This window comes from Pseudochaenichthys georgianus, chromosome 10 (assembly GCF_902827115.2).
Source record: "Pseudochaenichthys georgianus chromosome 10, fPseGeo1.2, whole genome shotgun sequence".
In the NCBI taxonomy this organism is placed as follows: Eukaryota; Metazoa; Chordata; class Actinopteri; order Perciformes; family Channichthyidae; genus Pseudochaenichthys; species Pseudochaenichthys georgianus.
The window spans coordinates 21,577,693-21,599,653 of record NC_047512.1 but is presented as its reverse complement, the minus strand read 5'-3'; the positions used below and the strand labels follow the sequence as shown (position 1 = coordinate 21,599,653).

General features: G+C 39.2%; 3 protein-coding genes across 5 annotated transcripts in view; all 3 read left to right on the top strand.

Moving 5' to 3' along the window:
• The window catches only part of LOC117453751 (protocadherin alpha-C2-like), an 81,690-nt gene extending 77,423 nt beyond the window's left edge, over positions 1 to 4,267 (top strand). For all 3 annotated transcript variants that reach the window (XM_071204637.1, XM_034092714.2, XM_034092715.2), the window contains exons 2-3: positions 1,561 to 1,596; positions 2,631 to 4,267. In XM_071204637.1, coding sequence (XP_071060738.1) covers positions 1,561 to 1,572 — 12 coding nt within the window. In that variant the 3' untranslated portion in view covers positions 1,573 to 1,596; positions 2,631 to 4,267. The remainder of the gene's footprint in view (positions 1 to 1,560; positions 1,597 to 2,630) is intronic.
• A 7,089-nt stretch (positions 4,268 to 11,356) lies between these two features.
• On the top strand, positions 11,357 to 14,074 carry LOC117453433 (protocadherin alpha-3-like). Its single transcript, XM_034092251.2, has 2 exons — positions 11,357 to 13,736; positions 14,063 to 14,074. Exons 1-2 carry the CDS (start codon positions 11,385 to 11,387, stop codon positions 14,072 to 14,074), a joined length of 2,364 nt encoding a protein of 787 aa, XP_033948142.1. The 5' UTR covers positions 11,357 to 11,384.
• An 815-nt stretch (positions 14,075 to 14,889) lies between these two features.
• Positions 14,890 to 21,954, top strand: LOC117453430 (protocadherin alpha-8-like). Its single transcript, XM_034092249.2, has 3 exons — positions 14,890 to 17,337; positions 20,563 to 21,318; positions 21,868 to 21,954. Exons 1-3 carry the CDS (start codon positions 14,980 to 14,982, stop codon positions 21,952 to 21,954), a joined length of 3,201 nt encoding a protein of 1,066 aa, XP_033948140.2. The 5' UTR covers positions 14,890 to 14,979.
• Positions 21,955 to 21,961: the final 7 nt, after the last annotated feature.

The window sequence follows — 21,961 nt, the reverse complement described above, 5'->3', positions numbered from 1 at the left end:
ATACAACTTTCAGAACTCAAAGTGAATGCTTCATAACATTTGCAGCTTCTTGAACTGTAATTATGTTTCCACTGTAACTTCTCCTACATTTAACGCAAGGTAAAATGTTTGTCTTTTGAAAAGTTGCAAAGGCTCACACAAGACTATTTTCTATCAGCAGCCTCCACTCTGCAGGTACAAATAACCGCTCACTTTAACATAACTAAATCCTTCAAATATTGGCCTTCCTTTAACAAAGGATATCTGTTTGCAGTATGGAACCATGTTTTGCTCTTCTTCTCTTGTAGTCTGTGTTTTGCAAGTCGTACTCTTTGGCTTGAGTGTTTCTTTGTGTGATAACTCTTCACACTTGCTCTTCATTTATTACTGTAACAACAAAGTTCCACAGCACTAAATCCCTCTGATATTCTGTATCTAAAACTGTAAATATTCTCTAAAGTTTCATTTTCATAATTTAACATGTATCTACTAAAATGTAACCTAACAAAGGTAATCTCCCAATGTCACCTACAACATTCCTCAAGGGGAAAAGCCTTAGCAATGCTGACCATGTTAAAAACTCCTCTGAAATAAAAAACAAATAAAACCTTAATAGCAACAAACCTGAAGAAACAATTTAACATGGGTACACCTCTGCTTTTTTAAATAAGTGTTGCTTGCGTTTTTCATTTGTAATTGCTCCAGAGACATATCTGGTTGACTGGTACTTGTGGTGAATATACATATATCAGTGTAATGGTTTTCTAATCACTATTTTGTTCACTGCAAATGAAAATACAATCAATATAAATCAGAACTGAGATTTTATTCACAAAGAGCTTTTATAACACTTTACAAATGAGCATCTTGTGAGTAAGGCTTCTTTCAATTTATGAAAACACATGTTAAACACGTGTTTTCTGTTGTTTTAACAAATAATATCCAACATAATGCACAAAACAGTCTTCTCTGTTTTGAACAATGACCCATTTTTTGTGCACAAACCATTTTTCCACCAGCATCAATGTCATTTTTACTATTCAGTGTTATACCATATCTATATATCTATCTATCTATCTCTCTCTCTCTCTCTCTCTCTCTCTATCTATCTATCTAGCTATCTATCTATCTAGCTATCTATCTATCTATCTCTCTCTCTCTATCTATCTATCTATCTATCCATCTATCTATCTAGCTATCTCTCTCTCTCTATCCATCTATCCATCTATCCATCTATCCATCTATCTCCCTCCCTCCCTCTCTCTCTATCTATCTATCTATCTATCTATCTATCTATCTATGATGGTAAGTATGCTGCTGTTATAGCTACATTTGAAACAGTTTAACCCACTTTTATAGAACGCATTGTAACAACTGCAGACTCAGTTATTAAGTGTCACACTAACCATTACTAACACTAACTAATATGTGGTACTTTTCCAAACATGACTTAACATTCTTATTCATAGTTATTTGATACCAACCCTGTCCTCACAGGATACATACACACCAGTAATCATTTCTTGTGTTTGCAATGACCTGACCATTGAACTGCTTGTTTTTTTTCTCCTCTCTCTAAAGTACCCTAAATGAGGAAAGTCCACTCAGCAGCTGGAGGTATGCAGGAGTCTCACTCCCCACACTGGATGCCCTTTAATGCATCATGTTACAGAACATATGGGTTTGATTGTTTTGTGAATGTGTTGTTTGTCCTCAGTAGTTCTTTTTAAAATGATTGTGTCTTATTTAGTTTCTCTTGGACGACATTTTTTTAATTTCAAAGGAGCAAGTTGACATCACATGCTGCTTGTCAAATCTCTGGTGTTAACCTCTTTCTGCCAACAATGTGGTTACTGATATTTATATTACAGTTTCATCACCAAAGCCATCTAACATGTATGCATGCAATTTAAGTACACTCATAATAATCTATAATCTTAATGTATTTATAAAGAGTCTTACACTGAGACTGTGGTCAGTATTTCTGTCTTAGTTATTACTTTTGTGAACAGAGTAAGAGTCAACTAGTCAGTCACACATTGATTTTTATTTTTAATACAAAATAACAACATCACCATGCTGCTCTGTCTGAAGGTCATTGATCATGGTTCTAGAGAATCCATTACTTCAACTAGCAATAACACCATTTACTGGCTTTTGCTTTTCCCCCCACAATCTGGCTTCTGCTTAGAAAATATCAATGTCTTAAATTGGTCCTGTGCATGTGAAGAATAATGTGTATTCAACCCCTACTGACCCATCACTGATAGATTATTATATTATAATTCCTATTTGTGTTTATTGGTGGGATTGTGCTGTGCTGTATAGCTGTATGATTGGGTTGGTAATACTATATTTTGAGTGTTACTGACTTCACAGAATGACACTTTGATTTTCTGTCTGCTGTAGCGTGAATTGTGAACTACTTCTTTAAGCAGGAGAGGCGCAAAGTGAATCCAGTCACCCAGTTACCTAGCAACCACTCTCCTTCACATAATTTTGGAGCATGGTATTCATAGACCACCTCAACCTACACTCTGTCTCCTGCCTGAAGCCCCTGTCCGAGTGACAGACATCTGCTGCATGTGATGTTTCTGTTAGTGCTGTGTTTTGTTTCCAGATGTATCTAATTCTCTTTTCTTGTTTTCCAGGCATCCACCAGCAGCACATAAGGCCACACCCTCAGCTGCGTATTGGAGTAACGCTGACAGGAATGGAGAAACCCCCAGTCTGTTATGACCCCCCACATCCATCCTGCCCACTCTTATCCTTGTTCCTCACAATATGTAGCCGTCATGCCATAACACCAAATGGACTATGGTGGCTAAAAGGAAACAGCCCTCCCCCTCTCTTTTTTCAAGCACATGAAAAGCCTATCAACATTTCCTCTCTGTCCATTCAATACGCACGATTAGAATGCATGGCTTCAACCACACTCTGAGACCCCTCATACAAACAATTTTCATTTGGAAACACTTGCAAAGAAGTAGACTGTATGAAAGATTACAACTGTGGATATCTAAAGAAGCCCCAACAACTACTGCGTGGACATGGGAATGTTGAAATGCCTTTATTAAGAGACTGTTTCCCCTCTCTAAAATGAAACACATGTTGGATATTACAATATGAACCTCTGTGCTTTGTCTTGATTCTTAACAGTATTGATGTAGAATATACAAGTGAACTAAAAAGTGAAGCAGCACAAGCAACTATACAAAAAACGCACCAATATTTTAAAGTATGAAAAGAAAGTGGTCAGTATTTTATAGATGTGGTAGCTTTCAACAGGTTTATGTTTTGTACATTACTTTGTGCTGTATATGAGAGCTAATCCTGAATATATTAATGATATTGCTGAGAGAAAGTTAACCTGTACATTAAACAGTTGAACGTGAGTCCTTTAGCCATTATGTATCTGCCTTTCAGTTGTTTTTGCATGGGATGATCAAAGTACGGATTATAAGAAATTGAGCGCTCACTTTCTTTAGTTAGGCCGAACAGTTTAGTACTATTTTTCAAAACAATATGGAAGATTACATTTCATCAAGAAGACAATGAAGTAAAACAGCATAATAATTGGATGTATTCCGATAATTAAGTGTACTGAGCTTAAACTTAAATATACATGGTGTTTGAATGTTATGTTCACGCAAGCGAAACATAAGAGCCAAGAGGACTGTGAAGACCGTGAGTCTTCAAGAATGGTTTGAATATCTTCTCATAACTACTGTAAATACAACACAAACATGGCCATGATTTCACTTTTTAATTTTAAAAGCCAAACTGTGGATGTTCCTGTATTTCAACCTTTTGAGATTGTGTATCAAGTAAAACAACTCACTAAATGACTCAATGTTTACTTTACAATGCTGAAATACTGAATACTGGTTGTGCCCAATGAAAGCTGTGCTGATGTGTATTACTATGACTATACTTTCTCTATTTAGATATGTCATAAGCCTGTATCTATAAAAAAATAATTATTTTCAATTACCAATGCTGAACTTTTGTAAAGATAAACGGTAGAATTACTGTGCCATCAGATTTAAGTGTATGCAAATCATTCACATGATCAGTTATTACGTAGTCCCATTGTTTAGCACAGCTCAAATTGCATTGTATAAAGTTGTTTTGTTGAACAGGCACACATATACAAGAAGTGCTTTTGTACAGTGGACTGTTATGGTGCATTATGTCGTCATGTGTGTAATGTGAGCTTATTGTATGCTATGGTCTGTATGATCTATTAAATATAAAAACGACATAATAAAACAATCATAATAGTAAACTTCTGAATCTCTTGAGTGTCATCTTGAGTTCTGAAAATGAATAGCATTCATTTAGGACTATTGCACTGTTTGAAAATGAGTTTTAATTATAGTTCACAAAGCATATCAAGCTTGAGTGAATCTTCTATAAACTAGATCTGTGATGATTTCTTAATTATAATGCCCCACCTGTATCAGCTATACTAACTGGCTTATGTTTCACTACTTAACATGTATTTGAGTTTAAACAACTAATATAAGTGATTTATAAAACAAATCACAAGCACGTGTTTGAACAGAACCAAATAAGTCTGAATCACATCATGAGACAGTCATTTTTCTTTTAAATGCATACATTTACATTCAATTGGAGATTTATTGATTTTGCTTTAGTTTGAGGGGCTTTTTTCCTGTCCGGCAGTGCATTTCCATAGCTAAACATTATGATTATAAATACATAGTTGTATAGGCCTTTCTTAATGCATCCATGCTTTTTTCTTTTACATATTGAGAATAACTAAGTTTTTCAGATCAGAGGGCTCTAGTTCATTTATTTATTAATTCAAATACACAATATGTGTAAAACAAAACAAGAGGGACAGGCAATTAAAAAAGGACTTGAAAACACCTCTCTAATGTATGATGTCGGTGGAAGCTGGCTCCAGCTGTGTGCTCGTTCTGGACTGTCTTCCCTGATCCAAGTCAGCACTACCATCATCTGTGAGGACGTCATGACCATCTTTAACCTGCAAGGAAACACAATGTTAAAATACCTTTATATGAAAAAGAAGCAACCACATTATGTCTTAAATTAAGTTCTTAATACAGTCTTATAAAATGTTGCTAAATGTCCCAAGATGACTGAAGGGTGTATGGTGAGCGTATAGGGATATACTTTATTCAAATGTGAAACAACTCAGTGTTTTGTTTAAGTGTTAATAAGGTTTGTAGAGAATTTGCATGATTTTTTTTTTCTATGAGGATTGACCAATGAGTGTGTCTCTGTGTGAACACATGAGCTCATCTCTCTGGGGAGATGATCTCATCACACAGAAACCTTCAAGTGTCAGCAGAAATTTGTATCACTTAACGAACGATCATTTGTGTTATGTCTTCTAAATAAGGCAACAAACATGTTTTTTTTTAAATATGGATCTTAGTTTAGATGCTATTATGTTTTATTGGAGCAAAGTGAAATAAGAAGAAATGTGAGATCAAAAAATAGTTTTGTGCCTTTTTCTTTTCACCACTTGACTCTCAGAGAAAAATCTCACACTGGCTGTCTGATGCTCTGCTCCACTGGCAGACTAGCACCAGCACACTGACAATGCACCATGTGTAACAAAGCACTAGAAGAGCCACCAGCTGCCACTAGTAGGCTAACCCATGTGCACCTACATACAACCTCAAAGTGCTCTGATTACTATATATCTAGAGTTTTATTTTCTCTGCATTATTTTTGTAATACAGGGGGAGAAGGGCGATTTGAGGGGTTGGTATATGACATGGGCTGCATGTACTTTCTTTCCTCATTGCATTCAATACAACATAATAATTAAGGTATTTGTAATAAACCCTAAAGGAGGGATATGACTGTGAAGAGGAATACAGGGTATATGGATGCAGCAGACTTTCTTTGTCTGCAGCATTCACAGCTCCTGCCTCCCTCCCCCTCTGCTTCCTTCCTCTGAGCAATGCTTGCTTTTAGCACCATGGACAGAGACCTGCATACTGGAGCTGCGTTGCCATGGCGACGTGCTGTCTTTTCGCTGGAGGTCACGCTGTGCTCTGAAGCTGCGTGTAATTTAATATTCGTACACAGTGCAGCAGCCGCAGCGTGCAGACATCAGATCAGATGCCTATTATTTGGAAAATATCACTACTTCTGCCTGTAAAGGGCTGATAATAACAGTATTAGGTGGTTAAAACATAGTCAATTGTAGCATAGATGCAGCTTGGGGGAAACGTAGGAGGCAGAAATGGGACGAGGAGCTCCACAATGCGGCAGCGCTCGTGCACGCGCACGTATAGTTGGCCTAATTCCAGACCCAATACGTAACCATGCATGTGGGAGGGGTGCGGAGATCATCTTTATTTCTTCTTGTTTTGTCTGCATAATATGGAAGAACCATAGAAAAGGGGTGAACATTTATCAAATGTATCCGAAAATAGTGTCTCATAATTCCCTGACAACTCCCCTTGAATTCCTCCAGAGACCAGTCACTGTGTGTCCTACCTGCAGTTAGTGTGAATGTCATTTTCTATCATGATTTATTGTGCATAATTCCCCGGCACTCCTGCAGCATGGGGCTCACGGCACAATGTCACATGAACCACTGCAGACATACGAGTGGGCTCATCCCAACTGCATGTGCAGGTTTAATCCATGAGATGTCACTGCTCATCCCTTCAATAGAAAGATTGTGGGAGTGTGCTGAGAAGACCTCACTGAGTTTAAACGAGAATATGAATGTCACATTAAACATTTGCTTTATTTTACGGATTCATCGTTTTATAAGAATAATACTTATAATAACAATAATCATAATCATAATAATAATAATAATAATAATAATAATAATAGTTGGTGTTCAAATAGAGTTCACATTTTACTTACAACTTACAAGTAAGCAATATTTGTTTAAATGTCTACAGATAATGGAACCGGTAATTAGTTTCCTAAAAAAGAATAGGATGGAATAGGAGCCCTCGCGCTACCATTATAAATGGTGTTAAGATCCTCTTTAAGAAGACCTATGCTTTAACACAACAATATCAAAACAGCACATTTTCCACAACTGATGTGATTTTAAAGTTGACTCCTACTTCTCGCGTCTACTGCTTACATTATGTGGGGAAGCATTTTAGCAAAAGCACACACAGGCTAAACTGGAAGAAAATGTATAACTGCAAGCGGCACAATCGTTAAGGTGACAACGGGTGGCGCTGTTACACTATAAATCACGACAGTGGCTGTGTGTGAGAGGTGCTGTTTTTTAAATGTGCATTCAGTATGAACCCGAAGAGACGGTTGAACGGCGTGTAAAACATCCTTTATTTTAATGATGGTTACCGTATACTGATTTGTTTAATATCCGTGAGAGAAAACTGAAAACCATGTCATAATAATTGTGTTAACAGAAGAGAACACAGATCGTTATAAAAAAGGCTTTTTCCGAAAATGGAGATAACGCAAATGAGAGGACAATGGCTGGATATGTGGATATCTTTTTGTTTGGCGCTGCTGCTTGTGACTTATTTGGGAGGAATCTCTGCTCAGGTACGTTATTCCATCCAGGAAGAATTAAGAATAGGCACCGTGGTTGGACATGTGGCCAAAGACCTTGGATTAGATCTAGGAAGACTGACGGATAGGAATCTTCGGGTCGTGTCTGGAACAAAGCAGGATCTGTTTAAGGTAAATGCAAGGGATGGAGTTTTGTTGCTGAACCAAATAATAGACAGGGAGCAGCTTTGTGCAAAAACTGCTCCATGCATCGCAAATCTGAAAGCAATCGTAGAAAATCCACTCGAGATGCACCAGATAACAGTTGAAATACTCGATGTAAACGACAATTCACCCACATTTCCGGAAGAAAACTACACATTAGAGGTGCTCGAGTCCGCCATAGTTGGATCTAGATTTCAAATGGAGGGAGCACACGACTTGGATGTTGGTTTAAATTCCTTACAAACATATAAGCTTAAGAATGACCAGTATTTTCGCCTGGAAACAGAGGAATTTGGAGAGGATGGAAAAGTTCCGTTCCTAATCTTACAGCGACCCTTGGATAGAGAACACGCCGCTCAACTCTGGTTACACTTAACAGCTAATGATGGAGGTAAACCATCTAAATCTGGTACTATTAATATCACTGTTAATGTGTCAGACGTAAATGACAACCCGCCAGTGTGTGATAAACAGAAATACACTGTAACAATAAAGGAAAACGCACCTGCAGGAACATTTCTGCTGACAGTAAATGCATCTGACTCGGATGAGGGGATGAACGGTGAGGTCGAATACTCTTTACGAAGTAAACATAGAGGAGCATCATCTGAACCGTTTGATTTGAATAGAAACACTGGCAAATTAACGGTGAAAGGTGGCCTTGATTATGAGGAAAAGCAAGTATATGAGATAAAGGTACTGGCTGCAGACAAAGGTGCCGTGTCTCTTTCCACACAGTGCAACGTGGTTGTCAGAGTGGAGGATGTAAACGATAATCAACCCGAAATAGAGATCACATCCCTTTCTAGTCAAATTCCAGAGGGTGCACCTCCTGGCACGGTGGTGGCGCTGATGGGTGTGACGGACCTCGACTCAGGTGTGAACGGACAGGTGGTTTGCAGTGTGCCCGGCCATTTACCCTTTGACCTAAAGCCTTCTCCTGACGGACAGTCATACTCTTTGGTCACCAAGGACTACCTAGATAAGGAAACTATGCATATGTATTCTATAACGATAACGGCTAAGGATTTAGGAAGCCCCGCCCTGTCATCTACAAAGGTGATACACGTAGACGTCCTAGATATTAATGACAACAGTCCTTTCTTCATTGGAAGCCCATACACTTTTTATGTGCCTGAAAACAACAAAGTTGGAATGTCGATTTTTTCAGTTATCGCAACAGATGCCGATGGAGGCGAAAATGCAGAAGTCACATTTTCACTCAACCGTAACAGCGCAGGGCCCACTGTGACTGCATTTTTAAATATAAATCAAGCTAATGGCACAATTTCAGCGCTAAAAAGCTTTGACTTTGAGACTCTGAAAACGTTCCAGTTCCAAGTTGTCGCCACAGATTCTGGAACTCCGTCGCTAAGCAGCAACGTCACAGTGCACGTGTTCATTCTGGATCAGAACGACAACGCTCCAGTCATCCTGTATCCGGTCAGCTCTAACGGTTCTGCTGAAGGTGTGGAGGAGATTCCCCGCAATGTGAACGCAGGACACTTGGTGACTAAAGTCAGAGCCTATGACGCTGATATAGGATATAACGGCTGGTTACTGTTCTCACTGAAGGAAGTTACTGCCCACAGTCTCTTTGGTTTGGACCGCTATACAGGACAGATCAGAACACTTCGCTCATTCACAGAGACAGACGAGGCTGAGCATAAACTGCTCATCCTGGTGAAAGACAATGGCAACGTGTCCCTGTCAGCAACAGCTACTGTGGTTGTTAAACTTGTGGAGCCCAGAGAGGCTTTTGCTGCTGCTGATGTTAAAAGTGCATCAAAGGATGATGAGGATAATAACGTGACTTTTTACCTGATGATAACTTTGGGCTCAGTCTCAACACTTTTTCTCATCAGCATCATCGTGCTGATTGCAATGCAGTGCTCCAAGTCCACAGACTATACTTCTAAATATCTACAAGAGACTAACTATGATGGGACACTGTGTCACAGCATCCAGTACAGATCTGGAGACAAGCGCTACATGTTAGTTGGACCCAGAATGAGTATAGGATCTACTATAGTCCCGGGCAGCCATGCCAACACACTGGTGCTCCCTGACAGGAGGGGGACATCCACAGAGGTAAGACCAAATATATTTTATATTAAGTTATTATTTTCCAGTATATTATAGTAACATTTTCCTTAGAAGTCGTGGCGTTGTTGTGAAATAGTGGTCAAAGCAGTTATTAAAAAAGAAGATGTTCCTGCAAAAGTAAAGCACTCTTTTCTTTGACACTGAAGACACGGTTGCTTTCTTGAACAAGAGAACAACATATTTTCCATCTTTCCTTTTCTCCTTAACAAAATGAAAACCTCTCAACGGTTTTTTTTTCATCACATCACACTTCTTCAGAACTGTGCTGTGAATTGACCAACTTAGACCCATCATAATTTGAACTGTAATTTGTCCGTTTCAGGCCGCGTGTAGTTGTGTAATAGTAGGTCATAAACTGGCCATTAGACGCAACATCAAAAATCAATACGCTCTTGACAATTTAACATAGTTGTTCATGGGTTTCATAAAATATATATGTATATATTTTCACAGTAAAACCTTTAGTTTAGTAGCTATATCATGAGTGTAATGAGTATCATCTTCTATTGTTCCATGCAACACATTAAACGTCTCGCAAGATCATACCCCAACAAGGTTTTCACTTGGTCGTAAGCACTGTCCATGGTGCTGAAACGCAAAACAAAAAGAGTACATATTGAACAATTTGGGTAGTTTGTTGTTGATTTTACGCCCCTGATAAAAGGGGAGAATTATGACAAGGGTCAAAGTTGGGTTTCACTTTACTCGAGTGAGGAAAGTGCGGCGAAAATCTCCAGATATGTGGGCGGAGACCAAAGCAATCGATATCCGGTTCTCAGATCAAGGCCATCTAGTCGATCACAGTTCAACAGATCACACGTCTCCAAAACGAACACAAACAAGGCAAGGACAGACAGAATACCTTCTCATCCTTTCCAAACATCCTGCAATTCAACTGCATTACCATTTATATATAATCATTTTCCCCTTAACAAATGCTTTAACAACAAGCAATGAACTTTCTCTCCGTAATGCACCATACCCACCTGCCACATTGACAGATGTGCCACTGAGAAATGTACACAAATCTAACCAAATAGCAATTGAGAGGTAGTGATGTTGATGTTGATCTGTACCAACATTTTGAATGGGTTTCACTTGTTAACTGCTGAGCAAACATAATTCTGAGAAATAAACTTGAGATTGTTGGCGATACTGCTTTACATTGCATGTACAAATATTCGTTATTTTGCGTTGAAACGTGTGCACAATGTTAGAGAAAAAGAGAGTATCTTTATACCTGCTGAATAAATATTACTGAGACAGAGACACACAGAGAAGAATGGTTATTTTTGTATTCAGGATCTTACCTGCCAATTTGTATTTTGCCAACTATATTACTTTTGCAGACTTATTCCATGACAGGAAGTATATCATTTTACTTATTTTACGTCCTTTCAATAGCCTCCTGGTGTCACTGTTACATTGGGAAATGTTCGGAGACGTTGTCCCTCCCATGAAAAAGCTTTTGATTGTTGGAGAAGGCCAGTCGATAGGTTCTCGGTATACATTTTGGAATTGTGCGATAAAAAACGGGTTGGACATATAACTCTTTTCCTTGGGTTTTTCTACTGTAAATTATGGGGAGCGACAAGCAAAGTCGAATGACGGAGTATGCGTTTGTGTTTCATCTGGCTCTATTGCTTTTTTTCGGAAACCAGGCTTTGGCTCAGATACGGTACGCTATTCCAGAGGAGGTAAGAGAAGGGACTGTTGTTGGAAATGTTGCCAAGGATCTTGGCCTCGAAATCACATCGTTAACTGAACGACGGCTGCGTGTTGTTTCTGGAACAAAGGGAACCTTTTTTGAGGTAAACCAGGACAATGGGGCACTGCATATACACAAGAAAATCGACAGAGAGCTTCTTTGTCACGGCAGTGGTGCATGTCTTATGGAGCTAAAGATCCTAGTTGAAAACCCGTTGGAAATGCACCATATTGTTGTCGAAATCACGGATGTAAATGATAATTCCCCTAGTTTTCCTGAAAAAGAACAGGTATTTGAAATAGCTGAGCACACATTACCAGGAAAACGATTTCAACTGCACACTGCTCGCGACCCCGATGCTGGAGTTAACTCTATTCGTACGTACACTTTAACGTCAAATGAACATTTTGAAGTAGATATCCGCCAAAGCGATGAGGATAAAATACCATTTTTAGTGCTGAAGAAATCGTTGGATAGAGAAAAAAAGAACAAACACACGCTGCTGGTTACTGCAGTTGATGGAGGTAAACCTCCAAAATCAGGCACACTTAATGTTTCTATTATTGTGCTGGATAGTAATGATAATCGACCGATGTTTAGTCAGGAGATTTACCAAATTGAAATACAAGAAAACATCCCAGTCGGTACATTAATATTTAAAATGAATGCAACGGATCCCGATGAAGGCATTAACGGGGAAATAGAATATAGCCTTGGAAAAACTTTGAAAAAAAAAGTCTACGACATTTTTGAATTGGACAAATTAACTGGAGAGATTAAAGTAAAAGGAAAGGTTGATTATGAAGAAAACGACGTTTATAAACTGGATGTTGAGGCGTCAGATAAAGGAGCACCTCCACTGACAGGTGAGTGTAGAGTCGTGATAAAGATATTAGACGTTAACGATAATCCACCGGAAATAGAAATTACATCACTGTCTAATACTGTGTCGGAAGACTCAAAGATTGGCACAGTTATTTCACTACTGAGTGTAACGGATAAAGACTCCGGTGTCAATGGAAAAATAATATCAAATATAAATTCAAACGTCCCCTTTGAATTAAAGCCCTCTTATAAGGAGAACATTTATTCAGTTGTCACTAAAGAATTTTTGAACCGAGAGCAGGTATCCCATTATGAGATAACAATAAAAGCAACCGATTGTGGAGAACCGCCCTTATCTACTTTTAAAACACTGAATATTAGAATATCAGATGTAAATGACAACAGTCCTTTTTTCTCCCAAAATCCAATAGAGTTTTATTTGGTAGAAAATAACGCTGCTGGAATTTCAGTTTTTTCTGTAAGCGCAACGGACAATGACTTGAATAACAATGCAGCTATTGCATATCAAATCGTGAGAGAAAGGAGTCAACATGACATAACATCTTTCCTTAATATCAACTCTGAAACTGGAGATATTTCAGCGCTAAAAAGCTTTGACTTTGAGACTCTGAAAACGTTCCAGTTCCAAGTTGTCGCCACAGATTCTGGAGCTCCGTCGCTAAGCAGCAACGTCACAGTGCACGTGTTCATTCTGGATCAGAACGACAACGCTCCAGTCATCCTGTATCCGGTCAGCTCTAACGGTTCTGCTGAAGGTGTGGAGGAGATTCCCCGCAATGTGAACGCAGGACACTTGGTGACTAAAGTCAGAGCCTATGACGCTGATATAGGATATAACGGCTGGTTACTGTTCTCACTGCAGGAAGTTACTGCCCACAGTCTCTTTGGTTTGGACCGCTATACAGGACAGATCAGAACACTTCGCTCATTCACAGAGACAGACGAGGCTGAGCATAAACTGCTCATCCTGGTGAAAGACAATGGCAACGTGTCCCTGTCAGCAACAGCTACTGTGGTTGTTAAACTTGTGGAGCCCAGAGAGGCTTTTGCTGCTGCTGATGTTAAAAGTGCATCAAAGGATGATGAGGATAATAACGTGACTTTTTACCTGATGATAACTTTGGGCTCAGTCTCAACACTTTTTCTCATCAGCATCATCGTGCTGATTGCAATGCAGTGCTCTAAGTCCACAGACTATACTTCTAAATATCTACAAGAGACTAACTATGATGGGACACTGTGTCACAGCATCCAGTACCGATCTGGAGACAAGCGCTACATGTTAGTTGGACCCAGAATGAGTATAGGATCTACTATAGTCCCGGGCAGCCATGCCAACACACTGGTGCTCCCTGACCGGAGGGGGACATCCACAGAGGTAAGACCATGTTTTGATTCTAAGTTAAGATATCCATCATATTTGTCTGTGGTATGTGTTGACGGATAAATGTGTCACACAATGATACTGCAAACCAAATGTATCTATCAGCCTAAATACAATACATCTGCATTAATAGAGAGTTTTCTGCAGGTTACAGCAAGATGATTTCCTCCTAGCAAACATATTAATGCAAACATATTAATGTTTGCTATGTAAAGCAACATAAATGAAAAAGAGAATGCCTTTTTTATTAAAGACATTTTTATTAAAGACATTACTTCATATTTCGTGTCATTATTCATGGTTTATATCCTATGTCCAAGGTGCTGAAGTAGAGTGTGTTGGTCATGTTGAGGGTTATTCAAGTTGAGATCGATCTTTGAATTCAGAAGATTTGCAAAACCAACAATTTTAGATATTATGAAAAAGCTATACAGGCACAACATCATATTCATTATACACATAGTATATCTTAGTGTTGTCTATGTTGCTCACAGCCATGTTTGGTCATAGTGTGGTGATTTTCAGTAAGTCAGAATATAAATGTATAGGTAAATTGTGTTTAAACATTTTCTGATTCTTTGGCATTTAATGGTTTTTCTAGAATGTGGTTTGTATTTTTTGAGAACTTGCTTAATGTCTACACAAATGTTTTTGAGGTATTTAGGTGTAACTCAATCCAATGCATTTGCGTTATGAAGTCTAGCTCAATCTCAAATATCACTCGAGTAATGCTTCCCATTAATGGCCACTGTTAGGATTTCACAACAAAAATACGATTCAGAATTTGTAAACTGACAATAAAGAAATTAAGGGAAACGTGAACCTTAAACGGTAGAGGAAATAAATACATAAATAAATACAACAGTAGGTTTAAAATTAAGCAACATGTATATATTGTGTTTAAGGAGCTGCAACTTGCAAACACACTTATTGGAGATTATCCCATGGCTTGCTCTAAAAATAATTCATATTGTACCAAGTCCACAAGGTGTCAGTGTCAGTTCAGCATAAAGTGTTGTGTTATCGCGTTGGCCCAGCCCCCTCCAGTGAGATTTTGTTCACGGCAACAGAGAAGAGAACACGTTCAAGAGAAACGAGCGTTGCCGTAATCTGTTCTAAAATACGTTTACGAAACGGGGATATATTTCAACAGTATATTGTTTGGCTTAGGCAATTTGCTTTTTTCGTAAGGACCTGTGTTTGGATATAATAATAATAATAAACACAAAGCAAAACGATGGACGCTGGAGGACAAAGACGTGGAATACAGCCCTGGTGGTTAGCCTTCTGTTTTCCTGTGATGTTCGGCTGCATGGAGCAGGTTGCAGCGCAGATCAAATATTCAGTTCCAGAGGAAGTCAAAGTGGGATCTGTTGTTGGAAATGTCGCCAAGGATCTGGGATTGGACATCAGTTCGCTCGAGGAGAGGCGGTTTCGTATCGTTTCAGGAACCGAAGAAGCACAGTTTGCAGTAAATCAGAACAATGGTATCTTGTTTGTGCATGAGAAAATCGATCGAGAGGAGCTCTGTAAAACCGTGTCTCCGTGTTTGATGAACTTAAAAATGGTCGCTGAGAACCCCATGGAAATACATTATGTGGGGGTTGAAATTATAGATGTAAATGATAATTCACCGAAGTTTGAAGAGGATGAGAAGATTTTAGAGATTTCCGAGTCCACCGTTCCTGGCAAACGTTTCCAGTTGCCAACTGCGCACGATCCAGATGTTGGTATCAACACTGTGCGTGTGTATAAATTAAATCAAAACGAATATTTTAGTATACAAATTCGAGAGAGAGGAGAGGATAAAATACCCTTCCTGGTTCTGCAAAAGGCTCTGGATCGGGAAATGCACCGTGAGCACAAATTGATTTTGACAGCAGCTGATGGTGGTAATCCACCGAGATCAGGGGCACTCAATGTTACGGTCACTGTTCTCGATTCTAATGATAACCACCCTACATTTAGTCAAGAAGTATATTCAGTTACAGTACCTGAGAATGTAGACGCAGATACAAGTGTAATTAAAGTAAAGGCAACTGATGAGGATGAGGGTGCAAATGGAGATATTGAATATTCTTTCGGTGGTCAACTTGACCGAAAGATATACGATATGTTTAGCTTGGATAAAAACACTGGAGAAATTCGAGTTAAGGGAGAAATTGACTTTGAGAAAGTTGACGTTTTTAAGTTGGATGTCCATGCCACTGACAAAGGACAACCTCCAATGAGTACTGACTGCAGGGTGATAATCAAAGTGCTCGACAAAAACGACAACAAACCTCAAATAGAGGTGACATCCCTGTCAAACATGGTATCTGAAGACTCAAAACCAGGAACTGTCGTTTATCTTATAAGTATTATAGACCAAGATTCCGGATTAAACGGCAAAGTAATATGTAGTCTTTCAGATAATGTGCCATTTGATTTAAAACCATCATATCAAGACAATATGTACTCGTTAGTGTTGAAACAGCATTTGGATCGAGAATCAGTCTCGCATTACGAAGTAACAATAACAGCTACAGATTGTGGTCAGCCTCCTCTTTCTACATTCAAAACTGTGAATATTGATGTATCTGACGTGAATGATAATAAACCAGAATTTTTACAAAATCCAATTGAAATTTACCTTTTGGAAAATAACGTTCCTGGAAACGAAATATGTTCTGTAAGTGCTTTGGATAAAGACTTAAATGAAAATGCTGCTTTAACTTATCATATAATCAGAGAAGAAAGTAATCAAGGTAAAGCTGCAACATTTCTAAATATAAATTCAGATAACGGACACATTTCGGCGCTAAAAAGCTTTGACTTTGAGACTCTGAAAACGTTCCAGTTCCAAGTTGTCGCCACAGATTCTGGAGCTCCGTCACTAAGCAGCAACGTCACAGTGCACGTGTTCATTCTGGATCAGAACGACAACGCTCCAGTCATCCTGTATCCGGTCAGCTCTAACGGTTCTGCTGAAGGTGTGGAGGAGATTCCCCGCAATGTGAACGCAGGACACTTGGTGACTAAAGTCAGAGCCTATGACGCTGATATAGGATATAACGGCTGGTTACTGTTCTCACTGCAGGAAGTTACTGCCCACAGTCTCTTTGGTTTGGACCGCTATACAGGACAGATCAGAACACTTCGCTCATTCACAGAGACAGACGAGGCTGAGCATAAACTGCTCATCCTGGTGAAAGACAATGGCAACGTGTCCCTGTCAGCAACAGCTACTGTGGTTGTTAAACTTGTGGAGCCCAGAGAGGCTTTTGCTGCTGCTGATGTTAAAAGTGCATCAAAGGATGATGAGGATAATAACGTGACTTTTTACCTGATGATAACTTTGGGCTCAGTCTCAACACTTTTTCTCATCAGCATCATCGTGCTGATTGCAATGCAGTGCTCTAAGTCCACAGCCTATACTTCTAAATATCTACAAGAGACTAACTATGATGGGACACTGTGTCACAGCATCCAGTACAGATCTGGAGACAAGCGCTACATGTTAGTTGGACCCAGAATGAGTATAGGATCTACTATAGTCCCGGGCAGCCATGCCAACACACTGGTGCTCCCTGACAGGAGGGGGACATCCACAGAGGTAAGACAAATATATTTTATGTTAAGTTATTATTTTCCTGTATATTATAGTAACATTTTCCTTAGAAGTCGTGGCGTTGTTGTGAAATAGTGGTCAAAGCAGTTATTAAAAAAGAAGATGTTCCTGCAAAAGTAAAGCACTCTTTTCTTTGACACTGAAGACACGGTTGCTTTCTTGAACAAGAGAATAACATCTTTTCCATCTTTCCTTTTCTCCTTAACAAAATGAAAACCTCTCAACGGGTTTTTTCATCACATCACATTTCTTCAGAACTTTGCTGTGAATTGACCAACTTAGACCCATCATAATTTGAACTGTAATTTGTCCGTTTCAGGCCGCGTGTAGTTGTGTAATAGTAGGCCATAAACTGGCCATTAAGCAGAGACGCATCATCAAAAATCAATACGCTCTTGACAATTTAACATTGCTGTTCATGGGTTTCATAAAATATATATGTATATATTTTCACAGTAAAACCTTTAGTTTAGTAGCTATATCATGAGTGTAATGAGTATCATCTTCTATTGTTCCATGCAACACATTAAACGTCTCGCAAGACCATACCCCAACAAGGTTTTCACTTGGTCGTAAGCACTGTCCATGGTGCTGAAACGCAAAACAAAAAGAGTACATATTGAACAACTTGGGTAGTTTGTTGTTGATTTTACGCCCCTGATAAAAGGGGAGAATTATGACAAGGGTCAAAGTTAGGTTTCACTTGCCGGTACTTTACTCGAGTGAGGAAAGTGCGACGAAACTCTCCAGATATGTGGGCGGAGACCAAAGCAATCGATATCCGGTTCTCAGATCAAGGCCATCTAGTCGATCACAGTTCAACAGATCACACGTCTCCAAAACGAACACAAACAAGGCAAGCACAGACAGAATACCTTCTCATCCTTTCCAAACATCCTGCAATTCAACTACCTTACCATTTATATATAATCATTTCCCCCTTAACAAATGCTTTAACAACAAGCAATGAACTTTCTCTCCGTAATGCACCATACCCACCTGCCACATTGACAGATGTGCCACTGAGAAATTGACACAAATCTAACCAAATAGCAATTGAGAGGTAGTGATGTTGATGTTGATCTGTACCAACATTTTGAATGGGTTTCACTTGTTAACTGCTGAGCAAACATAATTCTGAGAAATAAACTTGAGATTGTTGGCTATACTGCTTTACATTGCATGTACAAATATTCGTTATTTTGCGTTGAAACGTGTGCACAATGTTAGAGAAAAAGAGAGTATCTTTATACCTGCTGAATAAATATTACTGAGACAGAGACACACAGAGAAGAATGGTTATTTTTGTATTCAGGATCTTACCTGCCAATTTGTATTTTGCCAACTATATTACTTTTGCAGACTTATTCCATGACAGGAAGTATATCATTTTACTTATTTTACGTCCTTTCAATAGCCTCCTGGTGTCACTGTTACATTGGGAAATGTTCGGAGACGTTGTCCCTCCCATGAAAAAGCTTTTGATTTTTGGAGAAGGGCAGGCGTTTGAATAAAGCAGGCCAGTCGATAGGTTCTCGGATACATTTTGGAATTGTGCGATAAAAAACGGGTTGGACATATAACTCTTTTCCTTGGGTTTTTCTACTGTAAATTATGGGGAGCGACAAGCAAAGTCGAATGACGGAGTATGCGTTTGTGTTTCATCTGGCTCTATTGCTTTTTTTCGGAAACCAGGCTTTGGCTCAGATACGGTACGCTATTCCAGAGGAGGTAAGAGAAGGGACTGTTGTTGGAAATGTTGCCAAGGATCTTGGCCTCGAAATCACATCGTTAACTGAACGACGGCTGCGTGTTGTTTCTGGAACAAAGGGAACCTTTTTTGAGGTAAACCAGGACAATGGGGCACTGCATATACACAAGAAAATCGACAGAGAGCTTCTTTGTCACGGCAGTGGTGCATGTCTTATGGAGCTAAAGATCCTAGTTGAAAACCCGTTGGAAATGCACCATATTGTTGTCGAAATCACGGATGTAAATGATCATTCCCCTAGTTTTCCTGAAAAAGAACAATTATTTGAGATAGGTGAACAAACATTACCAGGAAAACGATTTCAACTGCACACTGCTCGCGACCCCGATGCTGGAGTTAACTCTATTCGTACGTACACTTTAACGTCAAATGAACATTTTGAAGTTGATATCCGCCAAAGCGATGAGGATAAAATACCATTTTTAGTGCTGAAGAAATCATTGGACAGAGAAAAAAAGAACAAACACACGCTGCTGGTTACTGCAGTTGATGGAGGTAAACCTCCAAAATCAGGCACACTTAATGTTTCTATAATTGTGCTGGATAGTAATGATAATCGACCGATGTTTAGTCAGGAGATTTACCAAATTGAAATACAAGAAAACATCCCAGTCGGTACATTAATATTTAAAATGAATGCAACGGATCCCGATGAAGGCATTAACGGGGAAATAGAATATAGCCTCGGAAAAACTTTGAAAAAAAAAGTCTACGACATTTTTGAATTGGACAAATTAACTGGAGAGATTAAAGTAAAAGGAAAGGTTGATTATGAAGAAAACGACGTTTATAAACTGGATGTTGAGGCATCAGATAAAGGAGCACCTCCACTGTCAGGTGAGTGTAGAGTTGTGATAAAGATATTAGACGTTAACGATAATCCACCGGAAATAGAAATTACATCACTGTCTAATACTGTGTCGGAAGACTCAAAGATTGGCACAGTTATTTCACTACTGAGTGTAACGGATAAAGACTCCGGTGTCAATGGAAAAATAATATCAAATATAAATTCAAACGTCCCCTTTGAATTAAAGCCCTCTTATAAGGAGAACATTTATTCAGTTGTCACTAAAGCATTTTTGAACCGAGAGCAGGTATCCCATTATGAGATAACAATAAAAGCAACCGATTGTGGAGAACCGCCCTTATCTACTTTTAAAACACTGAATATTAGAATATCAGATGTAAATGACAACAGTCCTTTTTTCTCCCAAAATCCAATAGAGTTTTATTTGGTAGAAAATAACGCTGCTGGAATTTCAGTTTTTTCTGTAAGCGCAACGGACAATGACTTGAATAACAATGCAGCTATTGCATATCAAATCGTGAGAGAAAGGAGTCAACATGACATAACATCTTTCCTTAATATCAACTCTGAAACTGGAGATATTTTGGCGCTAAAAAGCTTTGACTTTGAGACTCTGAAAACGTTCCAGTTCCAAGTTGTCGCCACAGATTCTGGAGCTCCGTCGCTAAGCAGCAACGTCACAGTGCACGTGTTCATTCTGGATCAGAACGACAACGCTCCAGTCATCCTGTATCCGGTCAGCTCTAACGGTTCTGCTGAAGGTGTGGAGGAGATTCCCCGCAATGTGAACGCAGGACACTTGGTGACTAAAGTCAGAGCCTATGACGCTGATATAGGATATAACGGCTGGTTACTGTTCTCACTGCAGGAAGTTACTGCCCACAGTCTCTTTGGTTTGGACCGCTATACAGGACAGATCAGAACACTTCGCTCATTCACAGAGACGGACGAGGCTGAGCATAAACTGCTCATCCTGGTGAAAGACAATGGCAACGTGTCCCTGTCAGCAACAGCTACTGTGGTTGTTAAACTTGTGGAGCCCAGAGAGGCTTTTGCTGCTGCTGATGTTAAAAGTGCAACAAAGGATGATGAGGATAATAACGTGACTTTTTACCTGATGATAACTTTGGGCTCAGTCTCAACACTTTTTCTCATCAGCATCATCGTGCTGATTGCAATGCAGTGCTCTAAGTCCACAGACTGTACTTCTAAATATCTACAAGAGACTAACTATGATGGGACACTGTGTCACAGCATCCAGTACAGATCTGGAGACAAGCGCTACATGTTAGTTGGACCCAGAATGAGTATAGGATCTACTATAGTCCCGGGCAGCCATGCCAACACACTGGTGCTCCCTGACAGGAGGGGGACATCTACAGAGGTAAGACCATGTTTTATTTCTTACACAATGATATTGTACAACTATATATTACATTGTTGTCGATATGTTGTGAGATATGGTGAAATGGTGCTATCCATGGTGCTTTAATATACTTTTTTGTTGTTTGTGATTGTCTCAGTTTTTGGTATTGGAGGGGAATAATCACTATGTTTTACAAAATGTCTATAATACACATTTAGTTACTATTCATACTTCAAGCCACGCATTTTGAATTAATCTAAGGGCACCCGAAGTGTTGTTTAACTATAATAAGAACAACACACTCTGGTTGGGGGTTGATCAGGTTGAAACATACAAAATATGTTTTTGACTTTCGGGAATATTCTCACTCTGTGAAGCATATGGAGCACTCACAGTGTCCTTTACTACGAGACTGTTTGCAACATTATAACATAAAGCAGTTATATGTAGGATAAAGAAGGAGGTAGTGAAATTAAACAACATTAGGATTTCGTATCGTATTGTAGCCCACTGGTCACATGGTGTCAGTGTGGCCAAGGTAATGGCTGTGAAGCTCGTTCTGCACAGGCCCTGCCCATCTCTGGATCCCCTCTTATCGAGGTGGTATGCAGACGGAGCACACATCGTAGGGTATCTAACATGATCATCGGTTAATGGTTAT